General features: G+C 41.0%; 1 protein-coding gene across 1 annotated transcript in view; it reads left to right on the top strand.

Annotated features, from left to right (window-relative positions):
• Positions 1 to 26,212, top strand: part of prr12b (proline rich 12b) — a 99,646-nt gene that overhangs the window by 2,456 nt on the left and 70,978 nt on the right. The window contains exons 2-5 of the mRNA XM_026326087.1: positions 13,784 to 13,941; positions 18,941 to 19,102; positions 19,333 to 23,708; positions 24,336 to 24,554. Coding sequence (XP_026181872.1) covers positions 13,784 to 13,941; positions 18,941 to 19,102; positions 19,333 to 23,708; positions 24,336 to 24,554 — 4,915 coding nt within the window. The remainder of the gene's footprint in view (positions 1 to 13,783; positions 13,942 to 18,940; positions 19,103 to 19,332; positions 23,709 to 24,335; positions 24,555 to 26,212) is intronic.

The raw sequence follows: 26,212 nt of genomic DNA, 5'->3' as shown, positions 1-26,212 counted from the left end.
CCACCCTCAGTCAGCATTTCAAGTTTTCATTAGCATTTAATGTAAGTAACATTACCAGCGTTGAAGTCTTAACATTTAATTGCTTATACCTGACAACTATCATAATATATTTACTGTAATTGCCACCAATAAGAAAAAAGTTCAGCAAATTTCCCTATGTAAAGTTTTTAACCAACATTATAGATTTTTAAGGGATGTATGGATTATTAGATTTTTAAATGTTGTTTTCTGTCAGTATGGATATATTATTTTCCTTATGTGTTTCTGAAGTTAGCCTTGTGTAGATCGTTACTCATTCCAGATGACAGAGCCAACAAGTTATATTGTTTGCAAAACTTTTATGAGTGTGAAAGGCCTTATCTTTGGACAGAGTATTGGCCTAAATGTCATTACAGTTCTTAAGGGCAACACTTGACAGAAGAAAATCAGTAAATTGTAATATACTGTCCTCTGTACGTTTAACCATCAAAAAATTGATTTTTAAGAAAAGATCAAATACCACCCTGTCAACCCATATTAGCCATATCATCACTTTGCAAACACAAAAATACATGTCGGTATCATGTTGACGATTGTCAATAATAATAATGTACTGATAAGAGAAATGAACGAAGGGAAATTCATGTTCTTCCCTACTCAGTAGGATCACATCTTCTATAAAAATATTTTGAGAAGGTCAGTCATGCACGAAGCCACTCTCTCTCTCTCACAATACAATTTATTGTCCACAACAGTTCTCTCCTATGCTCCCATGGAGCTCTTGTGTCTCTCTCTCTTCGTTTGGGATTTGTCTCTACCACCATCCCCTTCCCACTCTGTATGTCCATACTAGATAAGCACAGATTAGTAATCGGTGAATCAGATCCAGCTGTGTCAATCACACTCACATCCAACCCCCACACACACCTGCATCATCCACCTGCTCTCCCTCTCTCCCCTTCACCCATAGACAGCCACACTACCACACTGAGCTTTACACATCCAGGGATGCAGCAGTCAGGGCCAGCTTTGTGATTTCCCACAAAGATGCAAAACACAGTACGCCTGTGTTCTTTGATGGGGAATTTATCAAAGAGTGTTTGGTTGACTCTGCTGTGCTTATATGTCCTGAAAAAAAAAGAAACAATGCAGAATATGCCCCTCTCCAGATGAACTGTAACTAGAAGGTTTGAGGACATTGCAGAAAATCTGGAGCTTCAGCTGCAGAACAAAGCAAACAATTTCAACTTTTTCTTCTTGGATTTGTAGAGCTGTGATGTCCATGATTCAATTCAATTCAATTCAATTTTATTTGTATAGCGCCAAATCACAATACAAATCATCTCAAGGCACTTTACAAAAACTAAAACTAAAAACCCATCAAATCCCTTACGCGCAGCACTTGGCGACAGTGGAGAGGAAAAACTCCCTTTAACGGAAGAAAAAACCTCCAGCAGAACCGGGCTCAGTTTGGGCGGCCATCTGCCTCGGCCGGTTGGGGTGAGTGGATAGAGCAGAGAGAAAAGAACAGCAACAATAAACAACAAATAGACACTGCAGGTTGGTGGGACCAGTAACTGCACATCAGCAATATACAGCTCCAGGACCAGGGACACCTGCAGAAGGTACAGAGAGAGAAAAGAGAGAGAGGGAGAGAGCACAAACTAGGGGAGAGAGAGGGGAGTGATTTGTTCATGCAGGTAAAAGAGTGCACCAACAAGCTCACATAAACATACAGTGGGTACGGAAAGTATTCAGACCCCTTTAAATTTTTCACTCTTTGTGTCATTGCAGCCATTTGCCAAAATCAAAAAAGTTCATTTTATTTCTCATTAATGTACACTCAGCACCCCATCTTGACAGAAACAAACAGAAATGTAGAAATTTTTGCAAATTTATTAAAAAAGAAAAACTGAAATATCACATGGTCATAAGTATTCAGACCCTTTGCAGTGACACTCATATTTAACTCACATGCTGTCCATTTCTTCTGATCCTCCTTGAGATGGTTCTGCTCCTTCATTGGAGTCCAGCTGTGTTTAATTAAACTGATTGGACTTGATTAGGAAAGGCACACACCTGTCTATATAAGACCTTACAGCTCACAGTGCATGTCAGAGCAAATGAGAATCATGAGGTCGAAGGAACTGCCCAAGGAGCTCAGAGACAGAATTGTGGCAAGGCACAGATCTGGCCAAGGTTACAAAAGAATTTCTGCAGCACTCAAGGTTCCTAAGAGCCCAGTGGCCTCCATAATCCTCAAATGGAAAAAGTTTGGGACGACCAGAACTCTTCCTAGACCTGGCCGTCCAGCCAAACTGAGCAATCGTGGGAGAAGAGCCTTGGTGAGAGAGGTAGAGAAGAACCCAAAGATCACTGTGGCTGAGCTCCAGAGATGCAGTAGGGAGATGGGAGAAAGTTCCACAAAGTCAGCTATCACTGCAGCCCTCCACCAGTCGGGGCTTTATGGCAGAGTGGCCCGACAGAAGCCTCTCCTCAGTGCAAGACACATGAAAGCCTGCATAGAGTTTGCCAAAAAACACATGAAGGACTCCCAGACTATGAGAAATAAGATTCTCTGGTCTGATGAGACCAAGATTGAACTTTTTGGCTTTAATTCTAAGCGGTATGTGTGGAGAAAACCAGGCACTGCTCATCACCTACCCAATACAATCCCTACAGTGAAACATGGTGGTGGGAGCATCATGTTGTGGGGGTGTTTTTCAGCTGCAGGGACAGGACGACTGGTTGCAACTGAAGGAAAGATGAATGTGGCCAAGTACAGAGATATCCTGGAAGAAAACCTCTTCCAGAGTGCTCAGGACCTCAGACTGGGCCGAAGGTTCACCTTTCAACAGGACAATGACCCTAAGCACACAGCTAAAATAACAAAGGAGGGGCTTCGGAACAACTCTGTGACCGTTCTTGACTGGCCCAGCCAGAGCCCTGACCTAAACCCAATTGAGCATCTCTGGAGAGACCTGAAAATGGCTGTCCACCAACGTTCACCACCCAACCTGACAGAACTGGAGAGGATCTGCAAGGAAGAATGGCAGAGGATCCCCAAATCCAGGTGTGAAACACTTGTTGCATCATTCCCAAGAAGACTCATGGCTGTACTAGCTCAAAAAGGTGCTTCTACTCAATACTGAGCCCAGGGTCTGAATACTTATGACCATGTGATATTTCAGTTTTTCTTTTTTAATAAATTTGCAAAAATTTCTACATTTCTGTTTTTTTCTGTCAAGATGGGGTGCTGAGTGTACATTAATGAGAAATAAAATGAACTTTTTTGATTTTGGCAAATGGCTGCAATGACACAAAGAGTGAAAAATTTAAAGGGGTCTGAATACTTTCCGTACCCACTGTAGGTGTTACAACCGATGGATGTCTGACTTTGACAGGTAAAAATGTTGGACTTTTGAAGCGGATGCAAGATCATTTGAATGATATGAACTCTGAACTTAAACTAATATTTATACAGTGTTCAACATTAACTGTGTCGTTGATTTTGTAACTAAATTAGTTAACTTCATCAGGGCAAGACCATTAAATCACAGTTTGCACTTTTGGAGGAGTGTGCAAGCGAACATGATGACACAAGTTACCACAGGGCTGTCACATGGTTCAGGCTGGGCACTCTGCTTAAAAGACCTGAAAGCAGTGATTCGAGAGTTTTGCAGCAGGGCCAGGCTCATGTTGTGGCAGTGGCAGCGAGTAGTTTTTTTGTTTTTCTTTTTTTTTTCAAACTTTATTTCCATTAAACAAACAAAGGAAACAACATGCAGAACAGACACAAAGCATATATGGGGGAAAAGATAATTTAGCACTAAGGTAGACAAATGGCAAAAAAAAAAGAGTAGCACTTAAAATATTAAAATAAGAGAGTCTTAGAACTAGAAACCTGTAGTTTCTTGGATTTTTTGTTCAATTTAACCATAAATCTCAGCGATTTAAAGTAATTAGTAAAATGATTTAAAAAATAAGAGAAAGAGAACAACAATTCCACTTACATGTGTGTATGTGAAACTCACACAAAAGTAACACACGATTGACAGTATCAGAGACATCATCATCCAGGTCATCCATAAAATAGATTACATTTATATAAGAAAAAACAGGAATGTGTGTCTATTTTTAAAGACGGCCAATTGTGGCTATAAGACCAGAAACTTTTAACAAAGGAACAATTAAAAAAAAAAAGTGTTAGATAGTTTCAGGCTCTTTAGAGCAGAAGGTACATGGGTTGACTTCAAATTTAAAGCGCTTCTGTAAAAAATTATTCACAGGGTAAATTGCTGTGACTAATTTAAAATGGGTTTCTTTAACTTTAGGAGCAATAGGAAAGGAGAGATAAAAAGAAAAGGATTTTTTACGCAAAGAAATATCTTAACAATCCCTTGAATAACACGAATTAAAGTCTCCAAAAGTTTTTTGTTTGAAAACCAAATTAAAAACTTTATTACATTTCTTAGCCAACAAATTAATGCCACCCACTTTTAGGGAAGGCAAGGCAGGGGTTACCAAGTATTGTAAAGAGCCCTGAATCAACTGGAGTAAGGGCATTGGAATAGCTTTGCATAATATGTCATAATCCTTCTTGGAAAAGGATCTTAAAAATTCTTCTAAAGAAAGTATTTGGCCGTTGGAATTTAAGATATCAATAACAAATTTAATGTCTTTATTGTACCAATCGATTTAAAAACTGACTTCCTCTTTATAGTAATAGCCCTATTATTCCATAGCAGTGCATTATGGGGTGAAAAATTGTGGGAAAATAACATTTTGCCAAAATTAAGGGCTTGTTTGTGGAAATTAGACAATTTGACAGGAATTTTTGTGATCTCAAAATCACATTTAAGCAGAAAATTAATCCCTCTAACCTTATTAAACAAACTATTGGGAATGTGGTACCATATTGATTGAGGCTGGGAAATACAATCTTTAAGCCATTTGTCTCTAAGAGCTGCAATAAAAGATTCAAAATCTGTAGCTTTTAAACCCCCATTTTCATAATCTTTAATAAATTGTGTTTTATGAAGATAGTGGGTTTTGTTCTTCCAAATAAAATTAAAAATTTTGGAGTTATATGATCTGATAAATTTAGATGGAATATACAAAGAGTGGCAAGGGTATACAAGTCTAGATAATCCTTCTGTTTTAGATAAGAGAATACGGTCTAGAAGCGACAAATCACGTTAGAGCCAATGATTTAAAGATTTCTGAGTGTCTTCGATGTGAGGGTTGAAATTTATTTCCTCCCTATTCAGCAAATTTTTAGTTAAAACTAGACCATATGCTTATTTTTTTAGTAGCAGAGCTGTGTCATCAGCAAACTGACTTATTATTTCTTTACCCAATATTTCAATACTTTTAATAGCAGAGTTTTTAAAAAATAATGCCATTAATTCTGCTGCCAAAATAAATAGAACCTAAATGTGAACCTATTAGAAGATCCGTGGCTAAGGGACACACTGCTAGTTATTTCAGTGGTCTAAAGCCTTGAATAAAAAGGGGTGTTCTAGGGTGTCAAAGGCTTTTAAAATATCTAAAAATAAGATAAAGCTATTATCTGAGATCAAATAATTATAATCCAAAATGTCTAAAATTAAGCGGGTATGATTATGGATATGTCTCCCTTTAATGAAAGCAGATTGTGTTTCCTCTATTATCATATTTAATCCCTTCTTGAGCCTATTAGCATATACACGAGCTAATAATTTATAATCTACACATCGGAGTGTGATTGGCCTCCATTTGTCTAAGGAAACTTTCTTTGTTTGGTTTTGGTATAAGTGTGATAATACCATGTTTCATTGAGGGAGACAAGGTAGAATTGTATATACATTCTTTAAATGCTTCATATATCGTTTCTCTAATTTCAACCCAAATGTGTCAATAAAATTCAATTGTAAGCCTGTCACACCCTGGCGACTTTCCACTTGACATTTGTAGTATGGCATTGTCCAGCTCCGTTAAAGTAATTTCTGCTTCTGTTAAAGATCTGAATTGTTCATCTATTTTTGGGATAGCAAATTTTGCACATATGTTTTTGATCCACGGCTGCTTCTTCGAGTCCAAACTGTTTCCAAACTACAGAACTGCTTCTACCTCTTTTGTTGACCAAAAATCTCTGTGGCTGCTCTCTTTCTGCCATCTTCACTTGCGCTGATTTTTAAATACCACCAGATACCACATACGTGACTTGTTTCACCAACAGTACAGACTGAGAGAGAGTTTGGGTGAAAAGTACATGCGCGTCATTAAGAACGCAGGCCAAAATAATAATCGTTTTTTCTCAATTACATAGTTTTTGTGATCGTTGAGACCTGAAATCAAAATCAAAATTCGATTAATTGCCCAGCCCTAGCTGCTGGTATAAGACGATGTCACCATGGGTGAGAGAACTGGGTTTGGCATGTCGGTGTGTCTGCGTGTGCTTAATTTTTGCCTTCGCTGTCCAGTCTTGTTCTCTGATAACATGGTCAGTGTTGCTTTCTGCAGCATTAGAGAGAATTGGAATCTTAGTGTAGATTTTACGCTGGAACATTAGCTCTGCTGGAGATGCTTCCTGAGCGCTGTTTAGGGAGTGGATGCCAGAACATGTAGTTCGCCGGGTTTGTCTGCCCCTTTCATGTGCACCACTTTGAAGTCATTGGGCTGGAGTCTTATACCATATCTGTCAATCCTCACAGGTATTTATGAACGAGGGTTGTTCCATATTCCCTCTAGCACCTTGTGGTCTGTAACTAGAGTGAAGGGATTTCCATAGAGGTATAGATGAAAATGTTCACAGCCCCATACTATAGCTAGTGCTTCTCATTCTGTCTGTGAATACGGTCTCTCTATGTCACTGAGAGCATCATTGGTGTATGCTATAGTGTGTCACTCCTTGTCTTTCCCGAGCTGATAAAGAATGGCTCCCAAACCAACCGAGCTGTCGTCCACAACAGGCTCAGTTGATTTGGTGGGATCGAAGTATGACATGACAGTCCCTCTGGTCAGGCCATCTTTGAGCATCTGAAATGCCTCAGCTTGCTCCAGGCCCCAGTGCCATGGTGTGCCCTTATTGGTTAGCTCATGCAGTGGTGCTGAAATGGTGGCAAAGCCTTTGATTCAGTTGAGAGTGAGGTCTTTCTCTTTGAGCCTCTGAAAGACTAAAAAAAAAAAAAAAAAAAAGATTCCGCCTTAGCATCCTGTCTTTGCTCTGGGTCAGGCCAGAGATTCTCGTCCACATCACAGGCTCTATTGGCCCTAGCCAGGCAGCAGGGGTAAAATCCTCTTGCATCTATTTATATGTCTAGGCAGGCTTCTTCCATGGCCTGGAGGAACTGAACACGGATATAAGGTTGTTGGTCATATACTTTCCACCGCCATGTCGAAAAAAACTCAGGTTTAGAAAGGGAGAGTATGCAGGCAGAAAGATGTTAGAAAATCTTGGGTTATTGGTAAACCAATCACGAACCAGAGCAGCGCGATGGAATTTGACATTATCCCAAACAACAACATAGTGAGGCTGCTCTGGCTGTGCTGGTTCCCTGTAGTCCAGCTGGAACATATGCTCTCTTAGACTGTGAAGAAAAGCAAGGAGGAGCACAGTGTTATAGGGTCCTAGAATGGCATGGCAGTAAGTACACCTACCTGATGGTTCTGATCATAGAGGCGATGGTGAAGCGAGTCAAATTTGACTGTACTCGTTGCCCAGCCTCCCTCATAGTCATACCATGAACAAGGACATGATCAACTAAAGTGGCTCAAATTTCATCCAAGACTGCTTTTCTCCTTGCCCTTCCCTTTCCTTGCTCTCATCTTCCTCCTCCTCTCCCTCGTCCTTTAACTCGTCCTCTTCCTGCTCGACCTGTTCCTTCATTTCTCTGTGGATCCATTGTTCACAAATTCAATGAACTGCTTTGGGCTCGTTTATCTATCTCCTGAAGGATAATTGCTAATTGAAATTAAGAGATTTGTGTGTGGAGTTCAACAAATCAGCTCAACAAATCTGACTCGTGTCAAAACAGGGGAGTAGTGTTTAGAGTTTAGGGAATTGGGTGTGTTTTTTGATAAAGGGCGTTATGGTTTTGAAATTTTAGTTCAGGGAAATGTGCTGGTGTCCGCTGGAACTATGTGGCCATGGTGATAGCACGTTGAGGGCAGACACACTGATGACGTTCACTGTGGTGCCTGAATCAAGTATCAGTGGAATCTTAACGCCACTAAGCTTAATGTGTTACATTGGTTTGTTCCTTCTGTCTGCACTAATGGCCACGAACACATATTCACACACGGACAATTCCGTAAGCATGTGATGCAACTGTGCTGCGGTCACGAGAATATATATCGTTTCCTCTGCTTATAACAATAAGCACATAATTATCACATAATAATTGTGATAATCGTGAAACCACGATTATTCCACAGACTATAATCGTACCCACAAAATCTGTAATCGTTGCATCCCTAATGCAGAACAGCAGCAGGGACAGTGCATCTCCTTGGAAGATACCACACTTGTTTGTGTCTGGCGATTGGTTTGAAGTTGGTCTCCAGGCCTGTGATAAGCTCCTCTGGTGTTCCTACCAATTCCTTTCTGAGCACCACCCATGAATTGATCCATCTGCCTACTCATTCACTATGATAGAACCTGGCAAAGCTTCTGGTACTTAGCAGGAGGCACACGATGGTAAGGTAGATGGAATGGCCTCTCATCCAGGAGTTCAGTCTTGTGCACAAATCTCTTTAGATGTCCCTCATGAATCTGTTTGTATTTGAATACAGAAGCGAGCTCTGAGACAGGACAATGCTTCACGAACATCTTGGCAATCTCATCACCCATATCAATGTGTCTCCCCTGGCGCTTCAGACCCTCTTTGGCCATGTCTTCTGCTTCATTGAGGAGTATTCAGTAGTGAACTGCATTTTCTCTAGGCTGTCGCAGAGTCGAGTAAAAGTGCATGTGGCGTTCAGCGCCCGGTTACTCCTAAGGCCAATCCTAATCGCATCCCTGGCCTTACCCCATTAGCTTCCCCATTACTTCCTCTCTCACAACAGGTTCCTTATCAGTCTTGACAATAACATTAAATCGCTGGCTCTCATTAATGTACTGGTATTGACACTGAAACGATTAGCCTGATTGTGAGAATGGTTACAATATTGATCATTGTTACCAACAACACCAGATGACATCAGTTTAGTCTCAATAGACTCTCCAATCTGTGAGCCTAACTGATAAATCATGTCACCAAACTGGTGTGATGCACCATCTCCACCGCTAGGCATCGAATGACTTGGCCCACCAAATGGTCTTTGCTCCGTAGGTGGATCAACTGGATCCTGAACTTTTCCTGATCCCCATAGCTAATCCCTACCAACAGCATTATTGGGCTGAGAATGAACCCACATTACACCTCTACTTCTATGCACATGTTCTCCAGCTAAATGCAGCAGTAGAGCTTTCAATCTTACATCCCCTGTGATATTGAATGCAGCTGTATAGTGCACCTGTATCCATTTGGATACAGGTGCACTATACAGCTGCATCTGGACGCTGACTACACTGCACTTGCTAAAACCCAACATAGACTAGACTTATAGTAATAACTTAATAAGAAAAAAACCCCCAGAAAAACAGCAAATGAGATATGTTAATGCTGTTCTTGTAAATACTGCAAAATGAAATACTGCAAAACATGCATATTTTGTTCAAAATGTTTTTTTGAATGTCGATTTAAATAATGTTGATGTTTGCACTATTTCTGCTTCACATTTTCATTACCAAATTACTCTTTACAGTTTCTCTTACCAGTAGAGGATAATCAAGCCATACAATTTACTGCTTTTTATAAAGCAATACAATCAATATTTGGCTGTATTGATGTCAGCTTATTGTCTTGGCCCTCAAAAACCATCAGTTTCTCACGTAGGCCTTGAGAAAAATAATTAGCTACCAGATGTGTTGACAGTATTGCGTTAATATGTATAACTTTTGCACTTGCAGACCTCTGCCAAACCAGTATAACATTATGAAGCTAGTCTAGTTAGTTAAAAGCTTTGACAAAAATGTTAAACTGAAAAAAAAGTTTGGCACTGAAAATCATAAGATTAAACTTTATTGAACCCAGTGTGGAAATTCACTAGTTAAAGCAGCTCACAAAACCAGTATACAGGTAAAGTGCAAAAAGCAGTATCAGAAAAACAAAGCTTAAAGTGTACATGCAAGCAGAAAGTGTGCAATTTTGAAGTATTTACAAAAATGGAAATTAACATGTAGTATTTACAAAAGTACAAGTACAAAAAAATATAACAAGCAAAGATAAGACCAGCATACAACTAAACTGTTGAGTTGTACAGTTTTAGAGCACTGGGAATGAAACATCTGCACTATCGCTCTTCCCTACGCTGAGGGTGTAACAGTCTGCTGCTGAAGGGGTATTGTCTATAATAGATGTCAGCTTAGCTAACATCCTCCTCTCAAACACCGTCTCCACAGAGTCCAGTGGACAGCCCAGGACAGAGCTGGCCCTCCTGACCAGTTTGTTTAGTCTCTTCCTGTCCCGGTCAGTGCTGCACACTCCCCAGCAGATGACAGTGTAATGGATAGCTGAGGCTACCACAGACTCATAGAATGTCCTTAGCAGAGGCAAAGGACCTCAGTCTCCTCAGAAGGTGGAGGCGAAGTTGGAGGCGACTTTGGCCCTTCTTGTACAGGGCATCGGTGTTGTGGGGACAGTCCAGTTTATAGTTAAGGTGAACCAGGCCCTGGATGTTCACTGATGTATGTGGTAGTGTCCTTCTCTGGAAGTCAATCACCCTCTCCTTCATCTTACTGCTGTTTAACCATAGGTGGTTGTGCTCACACCAGTCCACAAAGTCCATGATGACTGACCTGTACTCCAGCTTATTTCCCTGACACACAGCCAACAATGGCTGAGTCATCAGAAAACTGTCAGATAAAACATCTATGGCATTGAAAAAAACAATAAAAACTGAAACGATTGTAATTGTAATACTTTTTTCAATGGTAATGTTTTATTTTTCAAAATAACATTGCTTGCTCTGATAATCAAGCTTTCGAGAGGGTCAGTTTGCTTGCACCAGCCGCACTGCCAATCATCTAGCTGCTGTCTTTTTTTCTGAGTGTTGTGACCTACTCACAGAAAGAAGTATAAGTTGAGTAACTCACTATTATGGGATCCTCTTTTCTGTGTCTATATTTTATATATTTTGTCAAGAACATAAAACATTAACTAGGAACATTACATTGGAGGTTTATGTAGTGTTTTATAGCCTGACAATTTTTATCATAAGAGTGTCCACTGTGAAAACACACCCTCACACAGACCACCACATCTGGAATTCAGAGGAATTTGCCTCCAGAGTCAGACATCTAAACCTGGATAGAGATGAAACTATGGTGTTCTTTGATGTTACATCCCTCTTCACCAGCATCCCCACCACCGATACTTTAACATCTGCTAGGAGAAGACCAAAAGAGGACAGCACACCTCTGCCAGGAGCAGCCTCAACCCAGACCAAATCTGCCTGCTACTGGACCTGTGTCTGAACACCACATACTTCTCATACAGAGGTGGATTAGTGATTAGCACTGTTGCCTCACAGCAAGAAATTTAGTTTTGGTTTGAAACCTAGAGAGCCCTTTCTGTGTGGAGTTTACATGTTCTCCCCGTTCCTGCGTGGGTTTTCTCTGGATACTCCAGTTTTCTCCCACAGTCCAAAAACATGTATGTCAGGTTGATTGGTGACTCTAAATTGTGTGACTGAGTGTGAGTGTGTGTGGTTGTTTGTCTCTATGTGGCCCTGTGATCGGCTGGTGACCTGACCAGGGTGTACCCCTGCCTTTCACCCAAAGGGAGCTGGGATAGGCTCCAGCAGATCCCTAATTAGGAATAAGCAGGTATAGATGATGGATGGATGGCATGCATAGTGGAAGTGACATAGACATACAGGTGCATCTCAATAAATTAATATATCATCAAAAGGTTGATTTATTTCAGTAATTCAGTTCAAAAAGCGAAACTCAATCATATAATATAGATTCATTCCACACAGACTGATATATTTTAAGTGTTTATTTCTTCTAATTTTGATTATTAGAACTAGAGCTAATGAAAACCCAAAATTCAGTATCTCAAAAAATTAGAATATTGTGATAAGTTCAATTTTGGAGCCTCACAGTGTCACACTCTAATCAGCTAATTAACTCAAAACACCTTCAAAGGTTTCCTGGGCCTTTAAATGGTCTCTGTGTGGATCAGTAGGCCACACGATCATGGGGAAGACTGCTGACTTGACAGTTGTCCAGAAGACGATCATTGACACCCTCCACAAGGAGGATAAGACATAAGGTCATTGCTAAAGAAGCTGGCTGTTCAGAGTGCTGTATACAAACACATTAATAGAAAGTTGACTGGAAGGAAAAAATGTGGTAGAAAAAGGTGCACAAGCAACAGGATAACTGCAGCCTTGAGACTTGTGACTCTTTTAATTTGGGTACCATAACATTTTTCAAGATTCATAAAACAACATTAAACTAATTTCAGTAAAGTCACATTTCCATGTGTCAGGGCCTTTGCCTCGACCACCACTGTGTGAGAACCTAAGCTACCAGCAGCAACTGAATTAATTTGGTAATGTTTCACTCACCCTTGCTTTTAGTTTCTTTGCTCATACAGCTAAATTTATGTTACTGGTAGAATTTCCAGAACTACATAATACATTTAATTTCATATTATTTTGTTTATTGGCATACATTGGTAATCATTAAAGCATGCACATTTTTAAATTTTGTCTGTTTTACTGGTTTGGCTAGGCAGCCAATATGTTCCCTGTTTGTGTCATTTGTCGGGTCAGTTTGTCTTTGATTCAGGTATTTGATAATGATCTTGCTTTGTTTTTTTATTTCTATTTCTTGGGTAAATAGAAGCCCATCTTTTTTTCTTTTTTTAAACACTGTGTCCTTTGCCTAATCATCACATAATCATGACATCATGACAGCAGAGAATTCCTAAATTGAACCAGATGAATATGTTTTACAACGTAGAGGTACAGGAAGGACATTTATGTAATGTGAATGCACATAGATTTCTCACAAATGTAGTGTAAAAGGGAGGGCTAGAAGAGATTGGGGGTTACCTGTTTTTGTCATTCATACAGGTGCAGATGTACTTTGGGTAGTTCAAGGTACACATGTAGTTTGGTTAGTTCAGGGCATACATGTAGTTTAAAGCATTTATGTAAGAATTAAATCTTGCCAAAAGGTACATAATTTGTTTGTAACATCAGCCGCTTCATCTTTTAAAGAGAGAAATTCCTATGTACTCACCTGATGTCTTAGTTTAACATCTGGTCGTACCTGCAGGATTTTGTGACATCACAACTAGACACCATGATGATCCAGTTGGAACTTGCACAGGCCACATACCCTTGAACCTCTCGTTGATATAGGAGACATCTTTTGTACAGTATATTGTTTAACTATACCATGTATTCTGAAACAACAAATCTTTGCATAATCATACATTCTGGATTTCACAATGATGCTGTAAATTTAATTCAGTTATATGACACAAAACATATCAGCTTTTCAGAAAGGATGGGCAAATCTTACAAAATGCTACAAGTAAGGAGAAAAGAATTATTATTCAATAGACAGAGTGGACTGTGGATGATCTAAATGGCTAAATGGACTACATACCAGTGGTATGTGGTATGTCCAGTATAAGACAGTCACCTTGTTGTAAATCAAGGCCTTTATAAAAGTCAAACCTAATAACCATGTGTTCTTCAGCCTTGTATATGGGAGCTCCAAGTCATCCCATCCAGACACGGAGCTTCTCCACCGACAAGCCTACAGCAACTCTCACAACCTCCAGGGCTTTGTAACCAATCACCACCCAGGAAGCTCCAGACAGGGTGGGGTCTGGGGTGCTGCCGGACACACACTTGGTAAGGATTAATTGTATCTGTGGAAATACATATTTAGAAATACTGTATTAAATTTTATATATAGTGCAGTCTAAATTTGGACAGTGCTGACTGAGTTACTGACTCAGCTTTGATGTTTAACCTATTTACATTCACATCATATGTACCCATATCCATAGTCTGGCTGTCAGATATTTACTGTTCATGGTTTTCAACTCTTTCAACTTTTAACACTAATGCTTATATTGTATAATGTGATGTAATATTTTGTGGGTGATATTACCACTTGGATTTGGTAGAGTAGGAATTTTTGACTGTTAGTATTAGTATGTTGACATGTAACATTTTTACTAATTGTTTCTGTAACAACAAATGGTCCAGTTTCATAATATGTGTCCAGACCATAGTCAGATACTACCCAAGCTGAGTAATAAATTCCATGGACAAATATACCAATGTATGTGAACCAATTCACCCATAAGTCAAAACCATATAAGCAGAAATCCAAGTTTTAAATGCATAGAAAGGGGGAGAGGATGGCTTCCAAACAGAAAAATAAAAGTATAGTCAAAGAAACCAAATGGGTGGAGGAAAGTGTCAGGTGTGATGTGTGACAAAAGAATGTCAGCAAGAATGAAAGGAAAGGTGTACAAGACAGTGGTGAGACCAGCAATGTTGTCTGGTTTAGAGACAGTGGCACTGAGAAAAAGACAGAAGGCAGAGCTGGAGGTAGCAGAGCTGAAGATGTTGAGGTTCTTTCTGGGAGTGATGAGGATGGATAGGAACAGGAGTGAGTACATCAGAGGGACAGCTCATGTTAGATGTTTTGGAGAAACAGCCAGGGAAGCCAGATTGAAATGGTTTGGACATGTTCAGAGGAGGGACAGTGAATACATTGGTAAAAGGATGCTGAGGTTAGAGCTGCCAGGAAGGAGGCCTAGAGGAAGACCAAAGACGAGGTTCTTGGATGTAGTGAAGAAGGACATGAGGATCGTTGGTGTGGGTGTGGAGGAACGTAGAGGAGGTACTAGCAGAAATGCTAAAAATACAAGAGCAACTCCAGTCGAAACTAAAAGAACAAGAGAGCCACTCCAGGAGAGAGAACATGAGAATATATGGTACTCCCGAGGGAGCAGAAGGAGGGCCCAAGATAATAACTCCTTACTTTGAGAAGCTGCTCAGAGAAAACCTCGATATCCCCAACATGAAATATATGCCCACTGGGCGCTTCCACCATCTGGGACACAACCTAGATCCATCCTAGTCAGATTCCTCAGTTTCAGAATGAAGGATAAAGTACTTGGCATGGCAAAAGAAAGGCTTTACTTTGGACAATAAAAAGATCAGCTTTGACCACGACTATGCACTGGGAATTCTAATCACATATAAATTGTATTTCGAGGCATGGAGAGTTTTGAAAGAAAACAAAATACGGTTCCAGACCCTCTACCCAGCTGAGGGTTTAATATGCAGACGGGACAACAAACTGCGAGATGGTGGTAAAGGTGAAGGCGGACATTGCAGGGTAGGGCTACCGGTGAAACTAATCACGCATCCGACTTCACTCCTGTGGAGGACTCAGCAGTGAGCATGGCAGCTAGTGCGGACCAGGTGAACAGCCAGGGCAGGAGAATAAGAAGCTACAAGGACAAGTTGCAAGCATTCTGACATCCACACCAGAACACAGGTTGACATAGATTTTGAAGGGAAAGAGTCATAGAGGTAGGAAGTTGGACGTTGGAAAAGAGAGAAATTGTTCATAAATAATTCATAATGCTCTTTTGTGGTTTTCTTCTTTTGTTCTATTACTATGTTGCAAACAATCTGCTTACAGGCTACTTGGGGAGGAAAAGGAGTGATTGGAACTCAATTAAAATCACATGCAAGGAGAACCAGCGGAAATTTTTCATTTAATGTGAATGAGATCTTGAGCCCCATCAAGAGAAGTAAGATCCAGTCTAAGTTAAAAAAAGGAAAAGGCCCAAATTGCTCTTCTCCAGAAAACCCACCTGAGTGAACTTGAACATGTGAAATTAAAAAAGGTGGGCTTCAAGCATGTATTCTCCTCCTCATATAAATTTAGTCAGAGAAAGGTCCTGCCATTCTTATATCAAAAGGCAAAGACGAATTTATTTGTATAGCACCATTCATACACTACGCAATTCAAAGTTCAAGCACACTCAATCACGAGCATATATCAGAGGTACAAGATGAAGAGGGAAGGTTCATCAAGATAACAGGGAAAATAGAAAGGATTGAAATAAAACATATAAGTGTATACATTCCTCCAGGAAGTAATTGGATGTTATACAGGCGTATATTTGACTTGATGGTGAATTCCCAAGGTGTGGTAATCTGTAGAGTGGATTTCAACATCAGACTAAATCCTCAGATAGATGCATCAGGAGTATCCCTTCAGAAAACCTCATTGCTCAAAAAAGTTAAATCCTTAATGGAAGAACTGGGCATAATAGATTTTGGAGTAGTTTGGAGTGAATTATACACTAAAAGCAGAGATTGCGCACATTATTCTTTTCCACATTGTGTCTATTCAATAATTGATTACTTCTTTATGTTTAGTACTGACAGATTCAAAATAAAGGACTGCAGTATAAAGACACGAGTTGTCGGACCATAGCCCGATTTCAATCGCATAATTTTAGAAAAGAAAATTAGGAAAGTGATATGGAAATTAAATATACTGAACGATCCAAAATTAAGAGAGAAAATAAAGGAAGATATTAAAGATTATCTAGGGCTGAATGACAGTGGAGAAGTGTCCCAGACAATTCTGTGGGACACACTGAAAGCAATAGTGAAGGGGAGCATTATTTCCTAAGCCTCACACTTGAAGAAACTAAAAGGGCAAAAATTGACCTTCAGGGAAAATTAAAACAACTACAAATCAATGAGAGTAATAAAGCAAACTCTAGGGTGAAAACAAAAATTAATAAAATACGGGGTGAAATTCATGACATATATACTCAAGGAGTTAAAAAACAATGGTTTCCCTGAAACAGAAATACTAAGAATCAGCTAAATTATTAGTATATAAAGTATGTAAACACAAAGTAGAAAAATCTATGGAATTTGTTACCACAGGGTGTGCGAAATAGGAAAGTCTTACTGTTTTTAAATCTCGCCTTAAGGCACATTTTTTTAGGCAGGCTTTTATGTGATTCTTTAACTCAGGTATATACACAGGTGATTCTAGGGAGAGAGAAGTTGGACTCTGAAACATGGGACTGGACGAAGACAGGAGAAACCAGGACACTTACAGGAGCTAGGAGAGGCAGCAGAACTGAACAAGGAAAAAGCACAGAGAGACAAAGAACCAGGACAACAAGAAGGGAATGTGGTCACGCACATAGAAACAGAATCAGCTGCCACCAAACACAGAAATCAGGATGAAGCAGAGGAGGTTGAGTACATCACATACAGGGAATAGTGAGCACACAGTGATCTGGCAGTACAAACCAGCAGTGAACAAAAGAACAGGGCTGGTACACACACACACACACAGAAGACAAGTGAACACAGGTGTAAGCAATCAGGATAATTAAACATAAAGCTACTGAGGGGTAACACAGGAAATAAACACAAAATAAGAATCCCTAGGAGGAAGCCAGAACAAGGGCTATGACAGAGAATATTGCTGGAAAAATGTAATAAGATACTTTAAGACTCTTCACCAGGGGAAATACGGAAATAAAAAAAACCCTCCCTTAACCTTCATGGGTTGACGAACGCGCTGGTGTTTTACGTGGCATCTTCTCCTGATAATGCCAAAAAAGGAACCTAAATTACTCTGTCAGTTTTGATCGTACAGATAAGAACAATATGTCATTCAAATCTGTAAAGGATCTACTTTTATTTGTATACACTCATAATAACATCAAAACGCTGTACTTTTGTAAAATAAAGAAAGCAGTGCGCTCTCTGTCTTCTCTGTCTCTGTTATCTCTCTTCACAGACACGTAAATAAAACAACCTGAATCTCAGCGAATACTTGACTCATAAAAATAAGAAGTATATGACTAGAAAGCTTGAAATGTCTTTTAAATGTCTTTTAAATGACCCAAATGAATGCAGTTTGCATCTGCATTGTATTGCACTAATTCCCTCTCAGCCACATTCCTAACTGAAAGGCTTATTATGCAGGTCTTTGTCTTCTCAAAGAAGACTCTTTGGTGTGTCTGATCATGAATAGTCTTAGACTATTCATGATCAGACACACCTTCCTGCATACGCCTTTTCAAAACCAAAAGTGTCTTACAAAATTAAATCAGTGTATTGTTTTCTGTGAATGAGTGAACAACATGACTTTCACATCATTGTGAAGCAAACACTTTATACTACAACATCCAGTTCTCAGAAGTCTTGTGAACCAAGTCTTGTGGGTTTTATGGCCTTACTTCAGTGACTTAAAAATTGTAGTTTTTCACTAACCATGCATAAGCGCCGTTTTCTCAAAAACACAATCATGTATAAACTTGCTGCTCACATATTATTGAAGCCCAGTTTGTGCTGATTACAGTGTTATCAGACTTTAGCCATTAGTATGTTTAAAAGCAACTGAAAAAAGCACAAATGTCAGGACATGTTAAAAGTTGTCCAGGGCCCCAAAACACCCTTAGATCCCAGAGGGTTAAACCAACCTAAAAGATAGCTTTGAGATTCCTACCAGGTTACCTTAGAGGCTTCCTTTGATTACTGGTAGAATGTTTTGATCTAAAAACCAGAAACCCAGTTGCCCCGATTCAGCTTCTAGATCTCATTATGATAACACTGGTAAACATGTAAGTTCATAATTATTAAATTTGTAGGTAATGAGAGTTGAGGCTCAAAGTTGGCAACATGATACTCCATATTGTAACAGATTTTCTGATTATTTACCTAAATAGAAGTAGTACAATAAAATTAGAAATCGAAATTTGAAAAGACAAACTATTTATATGATGATGATATCATCTATGGTATGACTTACATGAATTCAGTGATTATTGTGGCTTGCTGCTAGGTCTGTCGAGGCTGTTTGAGGCCAGCCTCCACCATACCAGCCCCTCCATTCCTGACCCCTCAGTCATGAATCTGATTTCAGCTCTGGAGTCCCGGGCTTCAGAGCCCCCACCCTCTGCTTCCGCACTCCTCTCCCAGTTTCGCACTCCCTCTTGGCAGAATGGTAAGTGTCTGCCTGTTAGGGAAATACCTAACAAATGTATTTTCATTTGTTCTTGTTACTATTGTTACTCAATAATGTTATTTTAAAATAATAGTTTTTACCCAATTGATTTGCTAAAAAATTTAAGAGGTAAAACATCTGTAGTTTCAAAACAAAAGTTTGGCAATTTGTTCAGTCTGATAAGTGACCTGCATTGATCAACACTGTCGTTGTCATGTTGTCTCCATTAGGAATGCATACATCAGCTCCACCAGACCTCTATATTTCGGGGGCACTTCCGGTCTCCAGCTCTTTCTCCTCCTCCTCAACCCTTTCTGCATACCAGCATCCTGGTTCATTCTCTGTACGCTCTTTAACTCCCTCACTATCCCTGCAGGACATGTCTACACTTAGCCCAACTTCCAATGGCTTGCTATCACCCCATGATCCTTTGCTACACATCAAACCACCTTCGCAATCTAGCTTGGGCTTTGATCGTTGCTGTCCCAGTAGATCGCTGAGTGTGACCTACCAGGGCTCCCAGGATTCTCCAGCCCTTCCTCAGACTCAAGCCCCTTCCAACTCCTCCAGTTGCCACCTGCCTCCTCCCCAGTTTAACCTGTTGTCCTCCCAGCTCTATAATGGCTCCATGTTTTCTTCCACACCAGCCCTACCACCTGTACCTCCAGCTTCTCCAGAGAGGATGGTTTCTCGACAGGACAGTGTTATCAAGCATTATCAACGTTCACCCCCAGCCCAGTCCACATCATTCACTATACAGCAATATGTCAGCTGTAGTGGGGCATCAAGCTACCAGCAGATAGCCAGCTACCACCGGCATTCTGGGGTGTCTTCCAGTCCTCTAGGGGAGCAGAGCCCATCTTCTGACCCTAAGACCTCACCACAGATGGAATCCCAGATATATCGATCTATCATGCAAACTCCCTATACATCCATGTCCTCAGGTTCATCAGCCTCCTCATCTCACACTAAAGGACCTAAGAGTTCCAGCTCCAGCAGTGGCTACTCCTCCTCAGGTTCAGCATCATCATGTACCCCACATACTCCACCATCAGCCTCCTCTACCTCCTCTTCATCTTCTTCTAGCTCCAAGACAAGCACTGGCTCTTTATCTAGTTCCTCTCATCAGCAGCCCCCAACTCAATCGGCACCGGTACCATCTTCTCTACAAGTTGTGTCATCCAACCTTGTTCAACAGCCAACACCCAAACAATGCCTTGCCACCTATAGCCCTCTATCTGTGACCAATTCTAGCACAGGCCTGCCAGACCAGACTCCTCCCCAGCAACATGCCCAGTCCTACTCTCCCAGCCAGCCTCCATCTACACATATGTCCCAGTCTTATGGAGACTTCAACTCACCACATGCCCAGGATTTGAGCTCTAGAGCAGAAGGCAACAGAGGCAAGGCCTTCATTGGTATAGGCCCAGGAGGTCACTCATTGGCTGCAGAAATACACTTTGGTGACTCAGCCTTTGGTTCAGCTCCCTTGAGAAGAGTAGGCAGTCCTTCCTTAGGGTGTGGTAGTGCTGGGGGATCAGCAGGACCTGTATCAGGACCTGCTGCACTTAGTAGTGGCGTTGGATCTGTAGGATCTGGGAGTGGGGCTGCCAGTGCTGGTAACAGAGGCAGCAGCTCTTACCACCTTCCCAAATCTAGTCCCTCACCCTCCCTGAATTCTATTATCACTTGCCCTGGATTGCACTCACCTGCTGCTGCTCACCCTGCACTATCCCCTGGAGGCTCAGCGCCCACAAAATATTTGTCCTCTATCCTCTCTCCTGCTTGTATGTCCTCACAACAAGGCTTCCCTGATACAGGACAAGCACAGAGCAAGCTCTATCACTCAACACCCCCAAAGCCAAAAACAGAGACCAACATTCTAGGAGTCAAGCCACCCCAAAATGAGGAAGAGGATGATGATGATTTTCTTATCCATCACTTACTTCATACCCAGAGCACAACTCACTATTCTTCTCAGCATCACCCACCTCCTCAGCAACTACCCCAGTCACTCCCAGAGGTTAGGGAAGAGGAAGGCAAGGGAGTGGCCTATGACATTAGCAAGTTCTCTGAAGAGCGCTACCACCTTCAGAGTGTCATTCGCATTAATAACACTACCAGCAGTGCAGGTCCTGGAACAGCGATTGCTGACACAACAAATGGTTTAACCACTCAATTTGAAACATCACAGAAGAAACAACAGCAAACCAAGTCTGAGTTGACCAGATCGAAGTCCACTACTGGAGAAGCAGGAGTCGCCACTGACTGTCTTTCTCTCTCCCATCAGCAACAGCAAGATTCTCTAGACTCTGTGGTCCATTATGGAAGAGGGAATCCATACATTCATCATCCACAATCCGAACATTCTCTCCACACTACACATATGCCCCCATGTACTCAGTACACCCAAATCTCTCAACACACTCAGCACCCTCAACATTCTCAGCATAGCTTTTCCCATTCCCACTTGCACAACCATTCTCACATTGAGATGAAGAAGACTTCAGATGTAAATGCATACTTGGTTAACACAACAGATGTGCAGCAGGCTCGACAAAATCAGGTACCCCTCTCTCTGATGGATTCACCACCAGATCCTTCCCATCAAACTCACATGCTTCAATCTGTCCTTTCCCATACTACTCACAGCAAGATGGACCCTCCACAAGCCCATCCACAGCAACAGCAGCATTGTTTGGACCAGCAGGTCATAATGGGGTCAGCTGGAGGAGCAGCCGGGTCAGAATCCCACTCACAGAACCATTCGTCACAGCTGCGACTCCAGCTCCAGACCCAGGGTATAGATACCAAATATAGCCTTGGAGCCAAGCCAAGAGATCAAACCCAGGTCACTCAGAGCTCAGTGTCTCCTCTAGACTTGCTGGACAAATCTCTTTCCCAGAGAAACAGAGACAGTGAAGGAGTTTTGGAAAGAACTGGGGTACGGGTAGCTGTTACTGGAGGGGAGGGAGGTAACGCAGATAGACAGAGACAGCAGCATAGACTTACATCCCATCACCTTCTCCATCAATCAGCGTCAGAGCTCCATGACTTCCTCTCTGAACCAGATTTAGGCTTGTCCACCCCCTCCCATATGCATCACCTCAACCAGTCTCAGGCCCATGCTCACCCCCATACCCATCAGCCACAGCAAGCACACGTTCACCATCAGCTGTCACACTCTCACCCACACTCCCAAAGTCCACATCAACAGCCCCGAACAAGAGAGCCTGAAAACCGGCTGTCATATTCTCAATTAGACCTACTTAAACAGTACCAGCTTGACACAGCAAACCCAGTAGCTAAAGCAGGACAGAATCAAGCTCAACAGCACCGGTTTGCATCACTAACATCCATCTGCTTCCCGGACTATCTCTTAAACAATGAAGACCACGCTTTCTTTCCTGAGATGGAAGACATGCTTTGTTCAGTTGGTTACAAGTCAAGCTGTGCTGGAGATTCTAGGGGGGGAGAAGCTGCTCAAGAAAGCCTTGCCCAGGGAAATGGGCAGGGGCAAGATGGTTTGGATTCCTTAAAAACAGGAGGTGCTGGAGGGTGCTATGATATGGGTGGCCATCACAGTGGTCAAGGCTATGGACAGTACTGCCACACCATTCCAGGAATAGGAAATGGCAATCTGCATTTAAACCTTGACTCTACAAAGACCCATGAGCTTCCTTCCACTGTGAACACTGATCAGCTTGGCCTCATCCAGTCCCAAACACCCACTATTTGTTTGAATTCAGCAGTTCAAGGGGATGGCTCAGTCGAAAAGATGATTAGAGTTGTGGGAATGGGTGAAAGTTCAAGCACTACTGGCCTGAACCCACCTATCTTTTGCGCCTCTCGACCCAAGAAACTGCTGAAGACTAGCACATTTCACTTGCTCAAACAACGGTGCGAGCCACAACCTCAAACAAAGAAAAACTATGCTCAGGAGTATGAATTTATGGATGATGAGGATAAAGCTGATGTTCCAGCTGATATTCGCCTAAACAGTCGGCGCCTTCCCGACCTGTTGCCTGACTTGGTATCCAGCTGTAGGAAAGCTGGTGGAGCATCAGGAATAAATGGGCTTAGTCCACTAATGGGTGACATGGACTTCTGCCACCCCACCAGCTACACTTCCCTTGATCACTCTCCGCAATTCATTCTTCAGGATGGCCCTAAGAAAAGAGGCAGGAAACCAACTAAACCAAAACGTGAAGGACCTCCTCGTCCAAGAGGTAGACCCCGTATACGTCCTCTTCCAGAGCCTTCTTACAGCAGAGGGCTGATAAGCTCACTGCCTGGAGAAAGTAGGAGGGGTCGTGGGAGGGGTCGAGGTCGAGGCAGGAGGGAGGAAGGGCATGTGGAAATGCATCGAGATATGAACAAAGCACAAAGCCTCCCATATCACAATCAGCAGCATCAACAGCAACAGTTCAGTCAGCAGCAACATCTTCAACATCAGGGACACCAGGTAGACCAAGCACCCCAACAGCATTACTTGCATAATCAGCAGCAGCATGACTCCTGTTCTCAACACCAATCGCATCATCATGAGCAGCAACATCAACACCAATTGTCCCAACCGCAACAAGATCCAATCAGACCTATCAAGGTAACAGGGAAAAAGAGGGGGTAATCTATATTTGCATTATATCTGTCTATATCTGAATTATAGCCTGTCCTAGAGAGTTTGGTGTTAGTTTAGAGTAAACTGCTTCTGAAATTTAGAAAAGTAAAAAAGAAAATACCAAATTACATACGTTGTGTATTGTATGTAGAGGCAAGTTTTGTATGTACAACTTCATATTTAATATCTAAAAGTTAAATATATAATAACTGACTAATTATAATGACTAATTTGGTATCAGTTCTGGATATATTTGTGCTTCACTGATACAAGCAGATTCAAGTGAAGCTACAGCAGATAAAGTGATTATGCTGTCTTTGGCAGGTTTTAATTGGTTGTTACAATGGGAGTGACTCTTAAGCTTATTGGTTGTGTGTTGATATTTCCATTCCATTCCACTAGTCATTGTCTGACCACAAATTAAATTAGTTTAAGAGCAAAATTTAACAAAATAAGTTATGCTTACCATTTTATGAAATACCTCTGTGAAACCAGTGCTAAGAAAATAATTTAATCACCATCACTGACTTAATTATCAAAGGTAGTAAAAAAAATGCTGCTTTATGGTGAAAGTCATGCTTTCTTAGTCCATTAAACTTGTGTGTCTCACAGATCAAACTGCCCGCTTCCACCATGCTGCCATCAGAATCCTTGTTCAGTACAGACTCACCTTCCAGCACTGAGCCAGTTCTATCTGATGAATCAGTGGGGTCAGCACCGTCTCTGGGCTTGAGTCCTGGACCAAGCACGGGTATGGACATCAGCAGAAATGAGCTGAACGAGCTGAATGAGCAGGACAAGACAATGAATCACCTGGAGAAAGCTGCAGAGGTAAAGAGCACATATGAGACACTTCACAAAATGTTGGTGCAATTTTTGTTATTATCCTAGGTGATTCAACGCTTAGCTCACTGTCGAACACTTTGAAAGCAGTTTTTTCACGTCAACACAGATGACATGGAAAAAAGAAAGCGGTGATCAGCTATTTATTAAAGATAAACATTAGAAATTATTTGCTGGTGGAGTCTCCAGTGCATCAGAAACACAATGGTTTAATTTTCAGTAACACATTGTCATTTGAGGATTGGAGAGAAGGAGGTTATATAGGTGACTGACAGTCAGCGCTTTCTAACTGATAAAAAAGAGAGGAGAGCAATGCTGTTGCCAGGGCAGCTGTTGCCATGGTTACTACAATTTTCAGTGCAGGACCCTTGCTGCCACCCGCTGCTGGTTCAGTTGTATTACCTATAGCCCACTGTCCAATGCTAAGGTTTGTATTTACTGAACGGTTTCACAGGAAAATTTAAAGTTGATTTAAAGTAGAATCCTCTCATTTTTGCTTCTACCTACAAACCCCAAATTAGTAAACAAATTTACTTTAATTTAGGACTAGCCAACACATATCAACAGAAAGGAAATGTCTTTTCACTTCTCAGCAGCAGTGAATGTCAGTCAACAGGTGTGCCGTGTTATTGCCAACAGGTGTGCCCTGTACATCAGCTACAATCATGGTTGTCCTTGGGCAATCAGATCACACAATTAAACAAAATTGTCACATTACAAAATTAAATAATACTATAGGCTGCATCACAAGTCACCACAGTGTACATCAAAACTTGATTATAAGTGAGTTAAGAAAAGTGCAAGTTGTCACAGGAAAAAAGTCAAATTCATTATTTCAGTTAACAGGAGACAAGGTATTTGAAGTGAGGAAACAATAGGTTTCAAGTTGTAGTGACAGTCTTCCTAGATTACATCAGCATGATTTAATCACTTTCCCTGTACAAGGAAATGGAATTGTTGCTTTGTTTAAAATGGTGAGCAACAGTCAAGGTAACATCTGCATGTCTAACGACTAATTATGTTTTAAAATTGTTCTCTTAATTGGTGAGTTGTTATTCAGGGGCACTGTATCCAGAGTTTTCATAAAGTGCATCAATACATAGCAATATGGTAAACGGATCCAAATTTGTCTGCAAATTAACTACTAAATGACTTCAGCAATATATATGTAGAACGTCTTGATTTTATAGTAGCTACAAAAACCAGGAGAGTTAAACCAACAAATAGCACACGCACAAATAAAGAGGAAATGCAGACAACAGAACATAAATGGAAAAGGACAGACTGGTAGTGGAGTTTGAAAGTCAAACACCATTAAATGTGTAAATGCCATCAATAAAATAATTAATAATCTTTTACCTTACCGAGAGACGGTATTGCTGGTATGGTTATCCTTATCAGGTCATGGCTCCAGGTCTTTACCGCTACTATGTGACAGAACTTGCTTTCTACTGGTCACTCATGAACTCATGATGTGAATTGTCAACCTCAGCTCAGCTTTCCACATTACTGATTATTCTGTTTTATTTTATTGTCTTGAAAAGTGGGTTGCATCAGAGATACTTAAGGGATAAGTCATTCTGTTCTATAATTTTGGTTAGATTCCTTTATTCTGTAGTATTCAGGGTAGAGCCCAAAAAATCTCA

Source organism: Mastacembelus armatus, chromosome 8, assembly GCF_900324485.2.
Source record: "Mastacembelus armatus chromosome 8, fMasArm1.2, whole genome shotgun sequence".
Taxonomy (NCBI): domain Eukaryota; kingdom Metazoa; phylum Chordata; class Actinopteri; order Synbranchiformes; family Mastacembelidae; genus Mastacembelus; species Mastacembelus armatus.
This window is presented reverse-complemented; position numbering and strand designations above follow the sequence as displayed.